The sequence below is a fragment of the Chrysochloris asiatica genome, unplaced genomic scaffold, assembly GCF_000296735.1.
Source record: "Chrysochloris asiatica unplaced genomic scaffold, ChrAsi1.0 scaffold00113, whole genome shotgun sequence".
Classification (NCBI taxonomy): domain Eukaryota; kingdom Metazoa; phylum Chordata; class Mammalia; order Afrosoricida; family Chrysochloridae; genus Chrysochloris; species Chrysochloris asiatica.
In genome coordinates, this window is record NW_006408631.1 from 1,998,826 (window position 1) to 2,022,256 (window position 23,431).

The 23,431-nt window shown below is 40.9% G+C and overlaps 2 protein-coding genes across 2 annotated transcripts in view; one reads left to right on the forward strand and one right to left on the reverse strand.

Annotated features, from left to right (window-relative positions):
* TIPARP (TCDD-inducible poly(ADP-ribose) polymerase) overlaps positions 1 to 16,240 on the reverse strand; it is a 30,951-nt gene extending 14,711 nt beyond the window's left edge. The window contains exon 1 of the mRNA XM_006867944.1: positions 15,275 to 16,240. Coding sequence (XP_006868006.1) covers positions 15,275 to 16,194 — 920 coding nt within the window. The 5' untranslated portion in view covers positions 16,195 to 16,240. The remainder of the gene's footprint in view (positions 1 to 15,274) is intronic.
* A 957-nt stretch (positions 16,241 to 17,197) lies between these two features.
* On the forward strand, positions 17,198 to 18,524 carry LOC102834325 (formin-like protein 5-like). Its single transcript, XM_006867993.1, has 2 exons — positions 17,198 to 17,296; positions 18,225 to 18,524. The coding sequence occupies exons 1-2, from the start codon at positions 17,198 to 17,200 to the stop codon at positions 18,522 to 18,524; spliced, it is 399 nt and encodes a 132-aa protein (XP_006868055.1).
* Positions 18,525 to 23,431: the final 4,907 nt, after the last annotated feature.

Below are 23,431 nucleotides of genomic sequence, written 5' to 3' on the forward strand. Positions count from 1 at the left end.
AAAGGCTAGTAAGGCTAGTGGTCTTTGATTTTCATCAGTAAGTATTTTAAGTCCTCTTCACTTTCAGGATGCAAAGTTGTATCATCTGAATATCTCAGACTGTTAATGAGTCTTCCTCCAGTCTTGATACCATGTTTTTCTTCATATAACCCAGCTTCTTAGATTATTTGCTCAGCACACAGACTGAATAAGTATGGTGAGAGAACACAACCCTGGAACACACCTTTCCTAATTTTACACCACTCAGTATTCCGTTGTTCTGTTCGAACAACTGCCTCTTGGTATCAAGTTCTCATGCGCTCAATTAAGTGTTCCAGAATACTCATTCTCTGCAATGCTGTCATGATCCATACAACTGAAAGCCTTTGCCTAGTTGATAAAGCACAGGTAAACATCTTGCTGGTATTCTCTGCTTTCAGCCAAGATCCATCTGACGTCAGCAATGATATTCCTTTGTTTCACGTCCTCTTCTGAATCAAGATTGAACCTCTGGAAGTTCTGTGTCAAATGTATGGTTACAGCTGTTTTTTTCTATTACCTTTAGCAAAAATTTACCTGTATGTGATATTAATATTGCCCCATGATTTCCGCATTCTACAGGGTCACCTATCTTTGGAATGGGCACACGTATGGATCTCTTCTAGTCAGTTCTACATGGTTAGCTACTGAAAACCTTATGAACAGCAGTGGAACACTGTCTGATATAGTGCCAGAAGATGAGCCCCTCAGGTTGGAAGGCACTCAAAATACAACTGGGGAAGAGCTGCCTCCTCAAAATGATTGACCATGATGACGTGAATGGAGTAAAGCTCTTGAGACCTATATTTTGCTGATGGGCACAACTCAAAATGGTAAGAACAGCTGCAAACATTCATTACTAATCAGAATGTAAAATGTACAAAGTATGAACCCAGGGAAATTGGAAGTTGTCAAAAATGTAATGGCACACAAAAACAACAACAATATCCTAGGCATTAATGAGTTCAAATGGACTAGACTGGTATTGGCCATTTTGAATTAGACAATTATATGATTTACGATGCTGGGGGGAATGACAAATTGAAGAGAAAAAGTATCACATTCATTATCAAACAGAGCATTTTAAGATCTACCTTGAAGTACAATGCTGTCTGTGATAGGCTAATAACCATATGCCTACAAGAAAAACCAGAGTCCTGGTGTGGCACTGTGGATAAATGCACTGAACTACAAGGTTGTTGAAACCGCAAGATCAGCGGCTCATACTCATCAGCCCAACTGTTCCTCAGAAACCCTACACAGGGTCGTTAGGAGTCAGAAGGACCCGAACACTAACAGAAGGCACTAACAACAACAACAAGGAAAACCACTTAATACCAAACACTATTATTCAAATAGACTCAACAACCATTGAAAGCCAGTGAGGCTGAAACAAAAGAATTCTATCACCTTCTTTAGTTTGAAACTGATCAAACATATAATCAAGATGCAATGATAATTACTGGTGATTAGAATGTGAAAATCGTAAACAAACAGGGAGGGATCAATAGTTGGAAAATACGGCCTTGATGACAGACATAATACAGGAAATGACAAGATTTTGCAAAACCAATGACTTATTCATTGCAAATGCCTTTTTCCAACATCAGACACAACTATTATAATAGGATAGGCTACACAGGAATGAAATTGACTACATATGTAGGAGGTGACTTGAGAAACTCAATAACAGCAGTCAAAACAAGGTTGGGGTAGACTATGTAACAGACCATTAATTGCTCATATGCAAGTTGAGGCTGAAGCTAAAGAAAATTAAAATAAGTTCACCAGAGTCAAAATATGATGAATAATAATAAACCAAAAACCAGAAGAAATGTGGGATGTCATCAAGAACATCATTCATAAATTAAGCAAAAAGGTCATTAAAAAGACAGGAAATGAAATAAAAGACCAAAATGGATGTCAGAAAAGACTGAAACTTGCTCTTGAGCTTAAAGAAGCTAAAGCAACTGTTAACAAAAGAGGAAGTAAAGAACTGAACAAAAGATTTCAAAGGGCAGTTGGAGAAGGCAGGATTATAAAGAAATGTGCAAAAATCTGGATTTAGAAAACCAAAAGGGAAGAACACACTCAGCATTTCTTAAACTGAAAGAACTGAAGGTACAGTTCTATGGGCAAAAATATTGAATGATGTAGGAAGATGGAAGGAACAACAGAGCCACTGTAGCAAAAAGAACTGTTGATGCTCAACCATTTCAGGAGACAGCATATGATCAAGAACCAACAGTAATGAAGCAGTCCAGGTTGCATTGCAGGCATTGGTGGAAAACAAGGCTGCAGAAATTGACAGAATACAAATTAAAATGTTTCAACAAGCTGATGCAGTGCTGGAGGCACTAACTCACCTAAACCAAGAAATCTGGAAGACAGTCACCTGGTTAACTGACTGGAAGAGATCCATTCCAAATAGAGGTGACCCAATGGAATATGAAGATGAGACTTTCTGCTCCCATAAAGATTTATAGCCTCGGAAACCCTGTACAGGGTCGCTATGAGTCAGAACTGACTCCATGGCACATAACAACAACAATAATGGAATATGAAACCATCGAATAATCTCATCAATATCACATGAATAATTTAAAAACTATTACAGTAGTACAATGACAGGGAGCTGCCAGAAGAGCTGGATTCAGAAGAGGATGTGTAATGAAAGATATCACTACAGATGTCAGATTGTTGTTGTTAGGTCAAATCTCTTCCAACCTACAGAGACCCTATGCACAACAGAATGAAGCACCAGCTGGTCGGTCATGTGCTATCCTCACAATTGCTGCCATGATTGAGCCCACTGCTGTCACCACCGTGCCAACCTATCTTGTTGGGGATTTCCTTCTTTTTTGCTGTCCTTCTATATTACAAAACATCATGTCCTTCTCCAAGGATTGGACCCTCTTGATAGGATGTTTCAAGTAATGAGAGACAAAGTCTGGCCATGGTGCCTTCCAAGGAGCATTCCGGTTGTACTTCTTCCAACACAGATGTGTTTGTCCTTCTGTCAGTCCATGGTACCTTCAATATTTTTCTCTAACACCATAAACTCAAATGCATCAATTCTTCTGTGGTTTTCCTTACATATTGTCTAACTTCCACATGCATGAAAATATCATGACTGTCAAGCGCACTTTAGTCCTCAAACTGACATGTTTGCTCTTGAACATTTTAAAGAGGTCTTGTGCAGATTTCTTGACTGCTGCTTCCACGAGTGTTGATGGTGGATCCAAGCAAAATGAAGTCTGTGACCACACTTTGATCTTTTCTCCATTTATCATAATGTCATTTATTGGTCCAGTGGTGAAGAATTTTGTATTCTTTACATTAAGGTGCAACCCATATTGAAGGCTGTGGTCTCTGATCTTCATCAGTAAGTATTTTAAGTCTTCTTCACTTCAGATAGATCTTGGCTAAAAGCACATAGCAGAAAGATGTTTACTTGTGCTTTACTGACTACGTAAAGGCATTCCACTGTGTGGATCGTAATACACTATATATGATACTGTGAAGAACACTTAAATTTTTCTTGTCAGGAACTCATACTCAGACCAAGAAGTAGTTATTCAAACAGAACAAGGGAAAACTGAATGGTTAAAAATATGGAACGGTTTATGTCAGCGTTATATCCTTTAACCTTATTTATTCAATCTATATGCTGAGCATACTGGAGAAGCTGAATTATATGAAGAAGAATGTGACATCAGGATTGGAGGAAGACTCATCAACAAACTTCGATATGTAGATGGCACAATCTTGCTCAATGGAAGCGAAGAGGACTTGAAATATAGATGAATATCAAAGATTATTAAAAGACACTGCATTAGGCAAATCTGCTGCAAAAATCTATAAAAAATATTCAAGTGCAAAGATATCAGTTAGAGGACTAAAGGTGTACCTGACCCAAGTCATGGTATTTTCAACTGCCTCATATGCATGTGAGAGTTGGACAAAGAGTAAGGAAGACTGGAGAAGAATTGAAAATAACATGGACTGACAAAACAACAAATCCATCTGCCTTAGAAGCACAGTCAGAGTGCTCCTTCAAGGATGGCCAGACTTCCGTCTCTCATTCTTTGGACGTATCTCATGAAGGATCAGTCCCTGGATAAGGAGATCATGTCTGGCAAAGCTGGTGGTCAGCAAAAAAGACAAAGACTTCCACACTAGACTGATACGTGACAGCAACAATGAGACCAAACATAACAATTGTGAAGATGGTGCAAGATCAAGAAGTGTTTCATTTTATTGTATATAGTTGTCACTATGAGTTGGAACTGACTTGACTGCACCAAACAATGACAACAACAACAAAAATAACAGTAAGTACAGTAAAGAGAGACAGTGTTAGAGATGGCAGTAGTTTCTATGGGAATGTGTTGGGGTTTTTTTTTTGTAAAAGCAGGATGCATTAATCCTGATAAGACAAGAACTCTGTCTGGCTTATAGGTATTCCAACTGATGGATGCCCAGAAGGAAATAAGTATGGAAGATAACCATTGTGCAGCAAGATTTAGGTTTTGCTAAATACATTAATATATGAGGGTGCTTCAAAAAAATTTCTTAAAAAAAAAATCTTAACAGGTTGCTCATTTTTACTGTAAGGGAAGAACAATCTTGAATAACTGAAATATTATTAACAATTCAATTTCTACATAATCTGCTAATAAACACACAGACATACCACTATAAAAATTCAGATTTAAGAATTTAAAATTCTGAAAATGTTACTCAAAATTTAGATACCGTATCATTGTTCTCCTCTTAACAAATACCTTGACATGCTAATTAAATTCAACAGTTTCTAGTATACATTATCAGTGCATCAGAACACCAACACCAAATCAAAAAGTATGCTTCCATATTTCAGCCACTATACACATGCAAGTAAAAAGGCCTACAATATAAATGATAAACAGAGCTGAATAAAATGAAAATAAGAACATAATGTTTTTTTCAAATTAATAGTTCTTGAGTTTATACAAGAGAAGAAGGTAACCATTTTAGGTAATTTATCTATTTATAAATTGCTTAGAATAAACAAACATGAAGGTGACAATTTAAAAAGGTACTTTGGGAACAATCCAGAGGCAGAGAGGCCTAACAATGATGAGAAAAGGGTTAGGCAAAGTGGTCAAGTGAGGTGTCCTAGAGTAGATGAAATGGGAGCCAGGTCTGGCCAGCCACCAAAGCAGACAAGAGGAGGCAGGCAGGATACTACACACAGAGAGACGATTATAGAACCTAACCTACCAAGGCTCCAGAGACTTGAGAACGTGTGGAAAGCACATGCAGTTCATGTGAGAGGTCAGGGTGTATGTGTGTGTGAGGGAGATGATATGACTGGACTGGGGTAGGGTGGTTGGGGTCAGATAATGAAGAGCTTTGTAAACTGGATTAAGAAGTTAGGGCTTTTGTGGGCAGTAGGAATCACTGATGGATTCTGAACAAGGTCCAAACTTATCTTTTATAAAGATCACTCTGATAGCAGTATTATAGAAGATTGATTTGTTTATTTATTTTTTGAAAGAGAGGGTGAGAAAAGGTGGAGGAAGGATGGAAAGTCACTCATTTGTTAAATATTTATAAGAACTTGAGCATTCTACACTTACCCATTTTTGGCTATTGGAACTGAGAGAGACAGATGATGGGAAGGACCAAAAGAGGCAACAGTGCAGATGACTTGACAAGTATTTAAGGATGAGAATCTAATTGGGTGGTGGATTATTATTTGTACTGCTGGGGCAGAAGTAGTACAAAGTAGACAGCCCAAGATATGTTCCAGGTTTCTGATCTGGATGACTGGATAGACAATCGTGTCATTAAATGAGGCAGGACTTATGGGAGGTGAAAGATGTCTCAGTGGGAAGAAAATGATGTCAATAAAATAAAAAACTCAGACCTAAATATAAAAATTTCTGGACTCTACTCTGTACAGTTTTAACCAGATAGGCTAGACTTCAGAACCTTGGCTTCCTGCTTGTAAGAGCTAACTTGGTTTCTATAGGGATTAACCTATGACCTCAAACTAATTAACACTTATTCTGATTAAGTGAACTAACTATACAATTAATAGGCCCTCTTATTTTATTACTATGATATAAAGTAAAAATGCCTCCCCAAACTGAGGGTAATAATGATAAAAGATATAGATTAAGCACAGTATATGCAGGTTCTTTTGCTACCAACTCAAGACAGACATGACAGTTGGGGCATGTTTGCTGCTGCTAAAGAAATTTCACAGGCACACAAAATATAGCTGGCTTTTGATACCTGGCTTTGATGTTTCCAGGAACTCATTTAGCAATGCTGGAATATCTGGCAGCTTACACATGCCTTTAAATATGTTACAAGGTGATGAGAATCAAAGCCATGGCCACACAATTCCAACATACTTTGCAATAGCAGTGTAGTTTATCCAACTTCAGAGAACTATGTACTCTAACATTCGGTTTTAGAAGCACAGTAACTGTCATTTCTTCTGTTACTATTTAACATTTTTTCTAACATTGCCTCAAATAAATAGCACACAGCTATTGAGGGGAGGCAATAAAAATTATCTAGAAATGCTTACACCCAAAACAACACTTTCTGATATTTACTAGAGGTTAAAATTCTATATTTAACTCTCACAATGGGACACTGAATCTTAGTAACAACTGGATTTTTCCCTTTTGTATCTAGAAGTAACACAAACATATGTTATGTATACACAAACATACCCACAAATCACAACTGGGAGTTTGCATTATTATGCAGTGGCCTTGAGTGGTTATGGGTAGGCTAAGAGCCAAATGTTGACTCTGAACTAAATTTGCCCACAAATCTGGTATCTGGCAGCGCTTGGTCAATCCAAACATCAGCAAGCATAAAAACAAGTAAAGTTCCTTCTGTTTCACATCCCACACCCACCCGATGTGGCACTGTAGAGTTAATGCGCCAGACTGCAAAGCCATTTGAACTGCAAGGTCGGTGGTTCAAGCTCACCAGCTGCTCCTTCAGAAACCCTATACAATACAGGGTCGCTATGGGTCAGAATTGACTCGACGGCACTTTACATCAACAACCCCTATTTAAGCGTCTTCTTTTAGCCAGGTGACAGACAGAAACCAAGGTCCAAGTACAGGAGGAAATTATAGAGTATTTTGTGTCTTTTGCTCTCACTAAGCTGTGGGATCAGCACTGGACTGTGAACCACAAGGTCAGCAGTTCAAACCCACCAGCTGCTCCTTGGAACCCCTATACAGGGTCACTATATAAGTCAGAACTGACTCAATGACACTTCACAACACCACCACCACCACTTTGATCAGCTGCAGGAGTTGTGAAGATCACAGGGTACAAGCAAAACTCTGAAAGCAAATACTACTGTAAGTAAAGTTCTTCTTTGACCACTTCCACCACTTTCAACCATTATTCACTGGCTATTCAGTGCTAGTAAAAATTTGAAGTCCTGGATGGCGCTGTAAAATAAGCACCAGACAGTCAACCCCAATTTGACAGTTCTAACCCATCAGTCGCTCCTTAGAACCCCTGGTACAGGGGCACTATGAGTCAGAACTGACTTGATAGAACTTAACAACAACAAATTCAGTACTGGTAAAAAATTAAGAGTAGAGAAGGACTTAATGTCAAATAAGAAGTAACAGTTCAAGAATTGCTTAATCTCCCAAAAGGTAATGTAATAAAGAAAAATTCCTACAATGTGGCTACACATACTTTTCAATCAACATGAAAAATGCTAAGTTTCAATGTGAAACTATTTACACAAATCCATGAGGAATACAAATTTACTTAACTTTTTTCTCAGCTAACTAAATCACAGGGTAGTCTAACACACTCCCTACACAACATTTTGTGACACACATACTTTCAAGTCACTGGTTATTGTGGAACAATTACTCTAGGCATTCCTACTCTCCCAAGAGCTTATTTATCCTTTCATTATTATGCAAAGGTTCTTTACTGGTCAAGTGGGTGTTACCAGTAAGTAAACAGCACAGGGCAGAGATAGAATGAGGAGACACATTTTGTTGCACAGAAACCGCAAATAGGAATGCTTAGTTAACTCCCTTCTGTGCTTGTTTTAGCAACAGTTACTGGCTAGGGTCAGCAAGGAAAATTGGAAATTTTACATTCAATATATATGATAACTTCTAAAATTTGAGTTAAAGTGTTAGGGATTGGGATGAATTAGGTTTAAGGTTTGCAGGAAGAAATTTCAAATAGGGGTGAGTCTATGTGCAAAATAACTTCTAGTTCATAGGAAGTATTGTCATATAAACAATCGAAAAATCTGAAAAATAAGAAATGTTTCATTAAGGAAGTTTCCTCAAATCTAAAATGTGCCTTGTCTGCTGGTAGGGATGGTGAACTTTAGAAGTATATTCTTTTGAGCAGTATACATGTGTATGGTATTACAAGATACAGTTTGACCCATGATCTTGGACTATTAGTTTACTGCACACTCAGAATGAAACAGAAAGTGGCTCAACTCTCAGTACTTGGCTGCCTTTCAAAACTACAAAATCACTAATATAAGCTACCTTAAAACTCCCAGATTTATTACAAGAAAGATCCCACTAATTTTACAAAGTTTCTTTTAAAACCTACCAGTGTTCAATTTCAGTCAGTCTTGCAGAAAGTTCGTGCCAAAACATCCAAAAATTATCCGGTAACTCAAAATATTTTTATTTTTTCCTTTTCAAGTGATATATATATGCACTTTAGTTTTTCCTCCACAAAAAGGCAACTGAAATTCACAATAGGAGACTAGTAATTATTAACTAAAAGTCGTGACTGAGGCTTAGCGCCTCTGAGGTCCAAATTAAAAGTGACTTAGAATCATCAGCAGCAAAGGATGCAAAATCAAGCAGTCTTGAATCAAGAGGTTAAAAATAAAAGAGGGCATAGGAAAATTCACAATCTTAAATGGAAGGATTTTAGGAGCATTCTCTGAGTCGTCAAGATTTGGTTGAGCTATTCACTGTTCCATTCCATTCACAACAAAGTAAAAGCTATGGATTCAACTCAATTAAAAACTGCATAATATACCATGCAATTCTTTTGCGGTGATTGCCAGATAGTCTTATAAGCTACTTTGTCTTTCTGACTTAAAAGTTATAAATCTTTGCTTTTTGCAAGGTTCATTTCATTACCATAAATACATCAGAAAACACTGACCCTAACCTGAAGCCAGGTGACAGCTGCTTCAAAAACTCTAATCTGCTTATTGATGAAAAGCTAGCAAGGGAATAAATGAATGATTGCTATTGATTCCCATGATAGCTCTACACAGGCCTAGTAACTTCTCTGGATTAGTATAGATAGAAGCCAATTAGTTTTATTTCATATGTAAATAGCAGCATAAAGAGGCACAAAAAATAATTCATTGGTTTGCTTTATCCTAAGCACAAGGCACACATTCTGAAAGTCACTTCAAACATACTTCTTGCTTATGGAGCTCTCTTTCTCTTAGGCAGGAATTTTGAAAATAAATTCAAACTCATCCAGCTGTGTATATTCAAGACATACCAAAAAGTCACAAGGCATAGTAAGTTTCAGCTGTTCTCCACTCTCCACTGTTATCAATAACATATAATGAGTTAGTTCAAACATCATCACAGCTGTGCAGTCCAGAGTTAGCTTGACTAATTTAACTATTCCAGTAGGGTTTAGTCAGGAACCTTTCAAAAGGGTAAACACAAGCTTGTGTATGTCTAGTTTAAAAAATTCACTTTGCAGGTTATACAGATTAACAGTATATGTTCTTTATTATTATTAGTCTGTATTTATCTCCTAAACTTCTTACATAGCTTCAGTGGTATCATCTAATGGTATTGTTGCTTGAATAGATTTTTTTAAATCCTTCTAGGAACAATTAGTAATCAAAATCACTCAGAAACTAAGATTGTGCCAACACTCCAGGAACAAACCTAAGCACGTAAAATCACACACTCATCACTGAGTCAATCCCAACTCAATGTGAACCATAGTTCAGAAAAGAACTATGCTCCGTTTTCAATGACTAATTTTGCCAAAATAGAATAATGCTTCTGGATTCACTAGGAACCTTTCTATTAGCAGCAAAGCAAATTAACTGTTTGTACTACCAAGGACTCCTGAATGTACCACCCTGTAAAATAACCTATTGTGTAAATAAACTTTACTTCCAAAAAGAGAACAGAACCCTCTCCTCTGAGAAAAATGAATCATGGAGTCAAAGTTTGCAACTTTTTTCTTCACCCTCACCCTCTGTGATAAATTATGACATAATCGAGTAACGTCACCTGTAGGTAACCTCCAAAATTAGATTGCGATGTGACCCTTCTTAATAGGTGGCAATAACTAACTAGAAGAATATTCTGGCACATGCTAAAATCAATACAATGTGAAAACCAATGGTGAAATCAGCCGCTAAAGTTAAGATATAACAGTCATAATTTCAATTACACACAACAGTATTCTGCACATATGTAGTGAGGCTCTTTTAAAACTGGTTAATTTTGACACCCAATATCAATATCCACTAAGGATGAGTGCTTAAACTGTGTTCTTTTAATTGTAAACACAACATTCAATGTTGTTTTCACAAGTGCAATATTTGGAAATTCTCCAAGGATAATCCCGTTTGCAAAAAGCCTCTGCATCTAAATCTGGAGGGTTCATATGTACAGCTAGTTTCTAGGTGAGGCTGGCAATAAACATCTGCAGATGTACAAAAGCAGAGTGGGATTATATCATTATTTGTGCTGATGGCAAAATTGGAAATAAGTTAAAATAATTTCATTACTATGAACCAAATAAGCATAATTATTGATATCCTCTTTTAAAAATGAGCTTTTAGTATTTAAGCACCTTGACTAAAGAGTAGGAAAGGACCCATGAATGTATCTAATCTAGTTCAACTTCCTTTCTAATTTCATTCTTGGGAATAAAATGAATACAGAACATCTATCTAATTTGGATTAATTTAGATGTTAACTTCAGTACATCAAAGCAAAATTAAGGAGTTTTACCTGTGCAGTTTGAAACTTCCCCCAAGTTTCACACAAAGACATTATACAGCATATAATAATGATTTACTAAATCACACAAACTGCCGAAAACAAGTGGAATAAACAACTGCCATTCATTATTCCTGAATCCTAAGACTGCTGAGTCTGTCTTGGACATACACACAGCTGAACACACACTTCCTGGTTATGTGCAATCTGCATAGATAGACCAGCTTTACAGGCCTGACCACAAGAGATTAATAGCTGTAGCCAAATAATGTGGTAACCATGTGAACCTGGGCTGCTTCAGCTTGTTTGTGAATCTCTCAGCAAGGCTCAACATGCCGTTATCTGCATCTTGTTGCCAGGAAACACATCGTTTTGGAATACAAGGAAAGCCAGGTTGCAATGATCATAGGTCAACTTCCCAAAAGCCAATTTTTGACACTTCATGATCTTCAATCTTAAAACATTTCTTCCTGTAATCCATGGAGAACTTCACTTTACTAGTAATTAAGAGTTACGTATTTTGCTGTTTTTATCAGGGCAGGACCAGATGCTAGCACCTATTACCATAAAAAATGTAGTAGAAGTAATTCTAATAATTCATTCATGTTTTTCCTATTCCAAGTTCAGATAAACGTTAGTTTACTTCATTACAACATCTGGAAATTAAGCACCCACTGCAACTTCTTTAAAATTGATCTAATGATGGAGGCTTATGGATTGATGTCTGTTCTTCAGCACAGTGATCTTACCAGAGCATTGTTGTTGTTAAGTGCCATGGAGTCGGTTCTGACTCACAGCGATTTGTACAGGGTTTCCAGGAACATCTAGTGAGTTTGAACTGACTATCTTGTGGTTCAAACTGACCCTGTGGTCCAGTGCTTTATCCTACAGCTCGACACCAGGACTCCTAATATGCTGCTCACCTAAGAGTCCCTGAATTTTCTGTGATCAAGTGCCTCTCTTGCCTAGCTCACATTTGTTACAGAATATAATGTGTTGACAATAATCTTACTAGTTTCTTCCTGACCAATTTAAACAGATAGAAACTTAATGTACCAAGAAGCTGAAGTACTCAACAGACTGGAAATTTGCTTCATAAGAGTGAAATGGGAGACCAGTGTTCTGCACAGTTTTGCAATTTGGAGAAAGAAGGATTTTGAGAATTTAAAAAATTAATTACCCTTGACATAGCAATTAGAAGTGCTAGCTAATGAGCAACAGAAGAGACACTGGACAATAATTCACTTAAGAGATTTTTAAAGATAAAATGGGAAGCATTTTCTCTCTTCCAATACAAATCAGGCTGTGAACCTTAAGGTCAGCAGTTCGAAACTACCAGCCAAGCTGCAGGATAAAGATGAGGCGTTCTGCTCCTGTAAACATTTACAGCCTTGGAAACCCTGTACAGGGTCGCTATGGACTGGAACCGACTTGACGGCACTTAACAACAACAATGCTGACTTAATGAGTTGGTTCTGAATCACAGCTACTCTGTAAAGGATTTCTAAGGCTATAAATGTTTACAGGAGCAGAAAGCCTCATCTTTCTCCCATGGAACCGTGGGTAAATTGGAACTGCTGACCTTGTGGTGAGCAGCCCAACTCATAAACCAGTATGTTACCAGGGCTCCTTAGGTTTACTATGTTGGTTCCGATTCATATCGACTCTGTAAGGGTTTCCAAGGAGCAGCTAGTGGGTTTGAACTGCTGACCTTGTGGTTTTGCAGTCCAGTGCTGATCCTACAGGAGTCCTAGAACTTAAGTTTTTGCTACTCGAGAAAAGTAGGATCTTCAATTCATTATACTATCAAGAAAACACATTTATAATCAGTTAGCTACATTCTTGATATGACCTTACTTTTTTCCACGGGATCTGTATAATTCCTTTGAACCTGGGTTTTATTCTGTTTTTTCATCATGTTCCACGCTTCCCTTTTTAGTCACAAGATGCAAAGTTCATGACAATTAACACTGCTAAAATGATACGCAGAGTCCCTGGGTGATGGTGCAAATGGTTAATATGTTTTTAGCTGCTAACCAAAAGGTTGGAGACAGCAACTGGATTTTTAAAGGCACACAAAAATTGGCAAATGCTTTGCTACATATTCCACACACACAAGATAGATTAGTGGAAAATCATGGAAAGCTGGACAAATTTGTGATAACATACATATAGCATAATGTTGTAGAACCTAACAGTGGATACATGGGTGCTCAATGTACAATTCAATGTATAATTCTTCCTATTTTTTACATAATGGAAATTTTTTTATTCCTGGAAAAACGGAATTAAAAGACAATGGAATTTTTTCATGAACTTTTTGACGCCTCCTAGTATACAACTAAAAATCACTTTCCCAATACTAAACTGAGCAAGAGGAGGTAAGAAGTTTCAAACCTACCAGCTGCTACACAGAAACCCTTTACAGGGTCACTATGAGTCATAACCAACTCAAAGCCACTTAGTAACTCATGGTCATACACAAACAGCTATTAACATCACACATTTTAACTGTTTTACGTTATACGAGGAACAACTGAGATATATAGACTATTGTTGCTATTAAGTGCCTTTGAGTCAGTTCTGACTCTTAGCAACCCTGTATAGGGTTTCTGAAGACACTGTGGTAGCATAGGGGTAACAAGTCAGGCTGCTAATCTCAAGGTCAGCAGTTCTAAACTACCAACTGTTCCATGGGAGAAAGATGAGGCTTTCTGCTGCCATAAAGATTACAGCCTCGGAAACCCTATGCAGGGTCGCTATGAGTCGAACCAACTCCACAGCACACCACCACCACCAGAGGGTTTCTGAGGGACAGATGGTGTGTTTGAATTGCTGACCTAGTGATTAGCAGTCCAGTGCTTATCCTACAGTGCCACACAAGGACTCCATACAAAGATTAATACTTGGTAGATAGCATTTTGCACTAGCACGAAAGGAGCCTAGTGATACAGTAATTCAGTGCTCAGTTGTTAACTGTTCAAATCCACAAGCCTCTCTGTGGGAAACAAATGTGGCAGTCTGTAAAGATTGTTGCTATTGTTGTTAAGTGCAGTCTAGTCGGTTCCTATCCATAGTGACTCTGTAAAGGGTTTCCAAGGAGTGGCTGGTGAGCTTGCTGTTCAAACCTATTTTGCAGTTCAGCACATTAACTTACCACTGTGCCACACCAAGGTTCCTGGTAAAGATTTCAGCCTTGGAAACCCTATGAGGCAGTTCTTCTACCCTGTTCTATAGCATTGCTGTGCATGGTAATCAACTTGACAGCAACGGGTTTGTGGTTTTGGTTTTTTGGAACCTTAAATGTTGTAGTTGTCTTATTTTTTTTTCTTTATTTGAATTTGAAGAATTTTTATTTCCTATTAGAAAATACTGATTAGACAGCTTCATGAAAAATGATTTATAGATATATGTCATGCATAAAAAATCATAATGATATGTACCTTTTAGGTAAGTGATACATACACCCATAAACTAACCTTTCCCTTTCACTAATTGTTGTAAGACTATTCCAGGTAAAAACCAAAAACCAAATTTCCACCCTGAACTGTGCAACCATTTACTGGTAAAATAAACAGATTAATAAGCTTAATGACAGTAAGCTTCAAGGAAATTAATAAGAGTTTTAATATGTTTGGGCACGACTCAGAAGTTTGGGAGAAACTTCTGAATTATCCATATAAACACTTTTTTTTTTTTTTTACTATTCAAATGAAAAGAAAGCTAAAAACAAAACCTCCAAATGATATTGCTTTCCATTAAAAAATAGCAACTACCCAATATGCAAACCTTTGATAATATACAACTTAGGTGGTTGTTACTGTTAAGTGCAGTCGAGTCAGTTCTGACTTATAGTGACCCTGTATAGGGTTACCGAGGAGCGCGGCTGGTGGGTTTGAACTGCTACACAAGGACTCCATAAATTAGCTATTTATTATTAAGGTTCTAATATGCTCCATGAATTTTCTTTCGTGAGCAAGTACTCTTGCATAATGTTTGATTCACAAGATTCAATTTATATGCAACTTTGTGTTCACACATATGTATACTGCAGAGTGTTGAACTGTTATAACAAGACCTTCACTGTTTGGGTAGGGAGAGTATTATGCCTAAAGAACAGTGGGCAAAAAAGGCTAAAATCTGTTACTTTTGAAAGAAACCACTCCAATAAGTGTCTAGCCTCTTTACCGTCTCAATAGCGTTTAATAAAAGTCTTATAAGTTGTTATAAATACATACCCATACTTCATCCTCATTCTATCGTTTTCCGGATTGCAATAAAATCTTTCCAAGTGCTCCTGGGAATCATTGGAAACACTCTGCCATTTTTGAGTAATTGTCCTCTTGATCTGCCAGTGATATGGCAATACTGTATGGTGTTTCAAACAATCCCTGCCATAAATACAAGTGCCTTGCAAAAAGTCCATGCAAATTTCAATTCCATTTTCTTGATGAGTGTGGTACTGCAACTGGTTCACAAGCTCAAACACGAGGTCAAGGGAAGCCTCTTCACTTTTGTCCTGGAAGAGTTCAGTATTCAGTTTATCACTGGTGTCCAAAATGTACTGGATTGTAAAACTGTTGTCTTGGAAAATCCCGGGAACATAATCCATGACTTTGTCTATGCAGTCAGGACTAGCAGGAACATCACTTGAAACAGGGTGCAACAGATCAGCTTGGAAGTGTCCTGCAGTAGAATCTGTCACTGGCCCACTGATGGTTTCTGGTGGAAAACTGTGATCCTGGATTGGAACCACTTGTTCTGGAGCATCAGTGGGAGGATGAGCTTCTGGTATTTGCCTCCTAACATTTGTCCCATCAGGAATCAGGACAGACATACTGTTTTCTGCTGGGGGACACGGTGTACTCATTTCTAGGGGCTTTTTCACAATAGAGTCGTGTAAGCTGCTCTCATCTGCACTCTGGTTTCTAGGTCTAAAAACTTCATCCAACGATCCAGATTCTAACAAAGTATTTAATATTGGCCTCAAAGACCGTAGAGTTCCAGTTCCCAATCTTTTCTGATCTGGTTTTTTCTTGAAACAAGTCTTCAAGGGAGTGATCTTCTCAGAGAGTCTCATTTGGCATGAAAAATCATCAGTAGGAGAGGGAGGCTGTACTACACAGTCTGGCTCAGATTCAATGGTTTCCACTTCCATGATGGGTATTAGCTCCAACTGCTCTGCTTGCTCCTCAAAGTCAAAAATTCCTAACAGGGAAGGAAGAAAGATGAGTATTTACTAACTAATAACTAGACCTCATTAATTTATCAAAATGTTTTGTTTTGGTCTATGACTGAGTCCCTGACATCATGCCTCTTACACTACAGTCTTTACTGAACAGTTTTCAATGATATTGAGAAATCAGGGTCCCAAAGCATCCTAAGTGATTTAAAAGCTCACAGCAGATAAAGGTGAAAGAAAAATGGTGTTATCCAACAGACCCCTGGCAGTTATTTGTAGACATAATATAAAACAATTCGTAATTCTGCTGGGGTATGGACTTTATTGTTAAGGCTGGGGCAAGGCAGGACAAGAATAGGTATAGAAATAAATGTGCCTAGCTGATGACAGTGGGTAAATCACATCTCCACTCAGTTTTGCCATTCTTTTCATTGTCTCATGAGGTGACAGTGAGTGAATCTGGTGTATTTATACAGGAAACAGGCTCTCAACTGAACTATCATATGATAGAAAACTAGAGCCTGTAGAAAGAAGCATTTTCAGATTCAGAAGATTCCAGTATGTTCCCCAAGAATGTAACCCCCAAAACAGTACCACAATCAGGGCCTGTTAACAACACAAGTCACAGCAACAGCACACTGTTAGAAGCCAAAGAAAATTTCTTAATACAGAAAAGGCCTCATTAAAATTACATATATATACATTAAAAAGACCTGTGAATGCAAATGAAAAAGAAACACACCAAAACAGAACATGAAGAATATGAAGCACATATTCTTTCAGATTCTTAATAAACTATTGGAAGAGATTTCTAAAAACATGCTTTAAGGGACATTTCAGACCCCTCTTTTTTAAACAACTGGAACTTCAGTAAAAAGCAAAGGAAGCTTTACAAATAAAATACAGTGTGTCTCCTCCACCATCTAGCATCCATTCATTAGTTCTGAAAATACTTTGTGGACAAGAGAGAACAAGGGTGATGCCATGCATTTATAATTCTCTTCTCTTGTCCAATAGCCTGAAAGAGCTATTTGATGTAAAGACCTATGGTTTATACAAATCCACCTCCCAGGAGCCAGTACAGTGTATAGTGCTCATACTGAGTGCTCAATAAATACTGATGGACTCCAAAAAAAAAACAAAAACTAGTGGTTGGAAGAAGCATTGTTGTTATTAACAGCCATTGAGTAGGTTCCAACCTTGTACAGTTTCCAAAGAGCGGCTGGTGGGTTCGAACCACCAATCTTGTGGTTAACAATCTACTGCTTAACCAACCACCCCACACCACTAAACATGTATTAAATGACTAATTCTCTGTTACACTTTATAGGTTAACTGTAACAACCAAAAAGATAAAATAGTGCCCCCCCAATTTAATTGAGAAGATCACAAAATCTACATGTGTAATATGGAAAGTGCTTAATGATCAAACTGAGAAAAAATACATAAAAAGGGCAGTATATGTGTTGATGTACATTACATGACAAATGCAAAAGGAAAAGGTGAAAAAGGAGAGTTCCGTGTGAGCTGGCATTGTTAGGGAAAGCTTCATGAAGGAGGGACTTGACATGAGACATAAATCAACTGGAAGGCAGCCAACCCAGGCGTTATTATTCATCACTTGGTGCTCTTGCCTCAAGGCACAATTGGCACAGATTGTGGTATTCCCTTCTCCACCATAGCAAACCAGCCTGTGCCTTTCCCCACGCACACACACACTAACCACTCCTATCACACCCAATCAAAGCTAAACAGACACAAAATCAATTTCATGTATGCGTGTGCGTACGTGCGTGCGTGCGTGCGTGTGTGTGTGTGTGTGTGTACGCGTGCGCGTGTAAAACAAGTCTTCCTATCACTCTCGGAAACAAAACTGAGGAGGAAGAGACAGAAAACTGGGGGGGAGGGGGGAGTGGTTGTAGTGAGGAAGCCACTTGAACCTAGTTCCTCAGTACAGTTTGCATAACAGGAAAATAAAGACTGGAGGCACACTTCCTCCGCTGCAGAGACCCTCTGCGCCACCCTCACCCCGCGACGCCCCTGTCCCGTCCCGTCCCCCCCCCCACACACACCCCGGCACTTTCCTGGGAGTCGCCCGCCTCATTCTCTCCCGGGGCCGGGCGACGTCTCCTGTCGACCCCGGCGGTTTGCGCTCGGCCGCGCCACCTCGACGGAGCCAGGCGGAGGCGCCGCCCGGACCAGCCCATCCCCGGGGCTCAGAGCATCCCCACCCCCGCCTTCCATTCGGCGGACGCCCCTCGAACCCTCGGTCCCGCCAGCCTCCAACGAACGACCCCGTGACCTAGGTTTCCCTCCATCCTGTCAGACCAGGCGCCTCGGCATTCGACCTTCCTGAGAAACGTCCTGCACAGCTTCAGAGGCTCGCAGAACTGAGCCGCGAAGCTCCGGGGAGACGCGGTGGGCGCTGCTTCGGGTGGTGAGGAAGGAGGAGACTTCTAAGCCCTTCAAAGTTCCTCGGAAAACAGCCTGCAAACTTCTGGGCTGCAGCCCGGAACGCCGGGTCTCCGGAAGCCTCCCCTGCAGGCACCGTGCCCTCCCCTCAACCGGCGAAGCGCACCCCCGCGCCTCAATGCGCCCGGGGGGTCTGCGCTCCGGGAGTGGCCGCATAGACGCGGCCCCGTGCCCGCCCAGAGGGAAGGGATCGGCAGCTGCCGGCGACTCTGACTAAATCTCTTCACTTATTCATCTGATGTATACACCTGCCAGCAGCACTAAGTGAGGAGGAAGTGTAAAACAAGCCCATTCTAATATTGATGGGAGCCGAGTGAATTCGGTACACAAAAGCACACAGCAAAAATCAATCGCCCTGGATCCCTCAGAGCCGGACACACTCCGGCGCGGGAGACTAGGAGTGCGGGGACCGCGAGCCCGACGCCCCCTCTTCGCTTCCATCCCGGCTGGGGACCCTCGTCGCCCCTCAGTGTCCTCGCCGAGTCCTTTACCTGAACTGGCAGTCTGAGAGAACGGACCACAGGAGTCGCGGCGCCGTTGGCTCGCGGGCAGCGTCCACGCCGGAGGTCGGCACCGAGGACAAGCGCCAGGGTCTAGGGATCGCAGCCCGGCGACGCTGCGAGCAGCGCACGGGCCATTTCGCGGCTGCGAGCGCAGGAAGCTCCGAGCATAGGAAGCCGCAAGCGCGCTCCCAGTCCTACTAGCTTGCTGTCACCTCGAGCTCTGCTTTAAAGTGGCTTCCGGTTGCCTCCTCCCGATTACCCGGTCGCGGAGGCGGGTCCTGGGCGGCGGAGGGTGGGGCTATCTGAGGGGGCCGAACGCTCAGTGGGTGCCGGAAAGAAGACCCGCCCCCCACGCGCGCGCCTGCGCTCTGACGCGCTTGGCTCGGAGGCGCGCGGGCAGAGCGTGCGCTTGTGGAGCGTTCCCGCGAGGGGGCGTGTCCTTCCGCGGGCCGGCTGCGTCCCTGAGGGTCCGCGTCTACGCGCTTTGGGGAGCGCGCCTGTGTGAAGAGAAGGGCGCGAGACGTGGGGCGGGCTCCACCTACCTGCCGACAGATGGAGGGTCACTTTGTTCCGAGAAGACCTAGGCACCCAAAGGACGAGATGAAACAGGTCGACGCGTTTCGATGCGGTTGGCTTGTTTATTTGCCTCCTAACACGCCTCCAGTTCCTGGTGACACTGGACCCCGAGAGGAAGGAAACGACTGCTGCTGCTGCTGCCGCTGCCACCAGACGGGGTCGCCCGCCCCTCGCTGGACGGGCCGGACAGGCTGCGCACTGTGCTGGCTGCCTCCCCAACCCGGTTGCTGGCATTCCTGTTTCACAAGAAATGTACTCTGCTTTGCAAAAGGGAAATTTAACTTTGAGGTTTTGACATTAGAAGCGCGTAGATGTGTGTATTAAAGCTTGCTAACACTGTAGTGGTTTCTTTATTCAACGAATAATTTTTGAGTGTCAAATATGTGCTAGACAAGTACTTGACTTGAGGCTATACGCTTGTTGTTAAGTGCCATCAAGTCAGTTCTGACCCATAGCGACCCTGTATAGGGTTTCCGAGGAGTGACTGGTGAGCTTGAACCACCGACCTTGTAGTTCAAACGACTTTGCAGTCCAGCACATTAACCCACAGCGCCACACCAGGACTCCTTGTAGTCACCTCTAAAATGTACATCACTTGTGGAATTGCCTTCTCTTCCTGGATTTTAAATTTCCTTGGCCCATATGTTAAATAAACTACTCATGGTGACCATGTTTGTCTAGGATAAGCAGAAGTGAGGGGGAAAACAGCAATGAAGCTGGGAGCTAAGTCCTACAACATTCAATAGGCTCCTGTGAACCCAAGTGGAGACCCGGTTGACCAGCAGTGTGGCAAGACCTGGGGATTCCTGGGCCCAGAGTCAGTGACATAGCTACAGAGGACTAGAGTGGAAAGTGAAGCGTCAGGCTGATAATAAGAAGAGGGTATATGCACAAGAACACCCACACTTGCAGATAATACCCACTTGACCTGGCTTCAATGACCGTATGATCAGAGCTCAACTAGAAGAAAGAAGAAGGAAAAAAGAGTAATCTCATACAATTTGATGAACCTGATCTACACCTATGGATACAGTAGCTCAAAAGAGGGAAAAAAATCTTTACAGTGAGGATCATTCCCACCCCCTCCATACACAGAGTAGACAGGGATGGGCAACTTGGACATTGGTTACCCAAAATGGGGGGGGAGGGGGCGGGGATGGGCTACAAATGCAAGAAGTTACTGTCGGACCCTAGATCCAGAGGGCGCAGAGGAAGGTAGAATCTCCACTGAGTAGTATCCAATCAGTCTGGGCGGGGATGATGAAAGGAGATGCAGATAGGTCTCTTGTGATACAATAGTAAATAATTGTTATCAGGACTGATTGTGAGGGTTGGAAATGTAAAGGTAGACATTTTGTAGCAAAAGAAGAGGAGTGATTGACTTTGCAGTCTAGGATTGGAGGTCCCAGGGATCAAGGGAAAAGAGCCAAGAGTGGGACCCTACCCAGAGAAGCAGTGATGCCAGAGATGAAGGCAGAGACGATGACATGCAGAGATGGAGCGGCTGGGGACTTTAGACCCAGAGAGGGAGAGGGGCTGTGTGCTGACGACTTTGCAGGGTATGCCCTTTGGTTGGTTGATGATGCATGGAGGGGATTGTAACCATGGCAGTGAAACAATATACAATAGGATGAATGTAAAGCTAATGTTCTCCCATATAAACTATCACATAATTCACAATAAAACATTTAATAAATAAATAAATAAAAACTACTCAGTGGTAGGAGAAAGATCCATGTAACATTAAATTCATGTAACAAAAACAAATATCTATGGATAATATAAAAAAGGTTTTGGTCAGAATCAAAGAAAATTAATTGTGTCTCTCAAACTTATGAATGATAAACAAAAACATTTTGAAAGGAGGCATGTTCCATAGATAATCAAGAATTGCTCACTGGATAGGAAACTGAGGAAATCTTGAAAGAATGAAAGCAGATAGATCCAAATGAAGATACAAATGATAGAGCTGGATAAGCTTGAGTTCCCCAACCCTCTCCAAAAAAGATTGCAATCATGAACAGTGGAAGCTACAGCCAGAGGAAGGAACCCATGAGCATCCAATGGGGTTTGAGAGAGTCTTTAGACCATTGCACATCTACACAACTCCAAGAAGGACTCATAATGACCCTATGTACAACAGAAGGAAACACTGACTGATCCTGGGCCAACCTCACAATTGTTGCCACACTTGAACCCATTGATGCTGCCACTTTGCTAACTCATCTTGCTGGGGGGTCTTCCTCTTTTTCTCTGACCCACCAGCTTACTAAACATGACAATATAGCCTAAGTATGAGAGGAAGTTTAGCCATCCTGGCCACCAAGGAGCACTCTGGCTGCACTTCTTCCAACACAGATCTGCTGGTTCCTTTGGCAGCCCATGGCACTTTCAATATTCTCCAACATTATAACTCAAAAGCCATCAATTCTTCTACGGTCTTCCTTCTTCACTGTCCAGCTTTCACATGCATATGAGGTTATTGAAAATACCGTGGCTTGGGTCAGGTTCACCTTAGTCCTCAAGCTGACATCTTTGCTCTTCAACACTTTAAAAAGGTCTTGTGGATGGAAGAACAAGGCGGATGGGAAAACAATTAGGCAGGTTTGCATGGGCTAAGTGGGACTGAGGTAAATAACAATGTATGCACAACTTTGGAACAACAGGTCTCTGGGATACAGGGATTTTGAATTGGCAAGGGCAAAAGGGGGGAAATGATGTTACGATGCTTGGCTGTCTTTTGAATCTTGGTTTCCCTGGCATGCCATTATAAAATAGACACTTGAAGGGGAGAGAAAGGAGTAGCCAGAAATATCACCATAGAGAGCATGTAAGTCTGTCTTCTACCTATAACTGATTGGAATACCTAAAATGGGACTACAACATGCCCAGTGAAGGAGGCTTCCTGCAACGCCTCTGCATTACATAAGACCATAGGTGGAATCTTGAACTCCATCCAGAATCTTCTGAGGTGGGAAATTTCCACTTGAGAGGACAAGCAGACCAGCCTGGAGCGGCTAGAAGAACAGAAGATAATTCTTGAAAGAAAGACCAACAGGAAAAATACAAAACAATAACGGCAGTCTGATTGACTACTATAAAAACAAGCAAGTTGCTCACCCAGAAGATATCAAGGCAAGTGATCGGGTCCCCTGAGGACAAATCCCCTTCCAAGACTGAGACTCAATGGTAATGCATGAGCAGACTTGTGATCTGACTAGTGACCACACTGGTCACCAATAAGGGTAAGTGAGGGAAAAACAGCAATGAAGCTGAGAGCTAAGTCCAACCATGTTCAAAACACTCCTGTGAACCTGGGTGGAGACCTGGTTGGCCAGCAGTTTGGCAAGACCTGGGGACTCCTGGGTGCAGAGTCAGTGACATAGCCACAGAGGACTATAGTGGAGAATGAAGTGTCCAGCTGACAAGAAGAGAGGGCATATGCACAAGAACACCCACACTTAAAGATAATACCCACTTGACATGGTTTCAATGACTGGATGATCAGAGCTCAACTAGAAGAAGAAGAGGAAAAAAAGAGTAATCTGATAACAATTTGATGAACTTGACATATACCTATGAATGCAGTAGCTCAAAACAAGGAACAAATCTTTACAGTGAGGATCATTCCCACCCCCTCCATACATAGAGTAGACAGGGAT

What these genes read in the sequence shown, in the direction of transcription:
- LOC102834325 (XM_006867993.1), top strand. Translation starts at nt 17,198, where the DNA reads ATGCCATGCATTTATAATTCTCTTCTCTTGTCCAATAGCCTGAAAGAG. An exon ending in AATCCACCTCCCAGGAGCCA is followed by an intron (nt 17,297 to 18,224) that starts GTACAGTGTATA and finishes CCTCCGCTGCAG; the next exon opens with AGACCCTCTGCGCCACCCTC.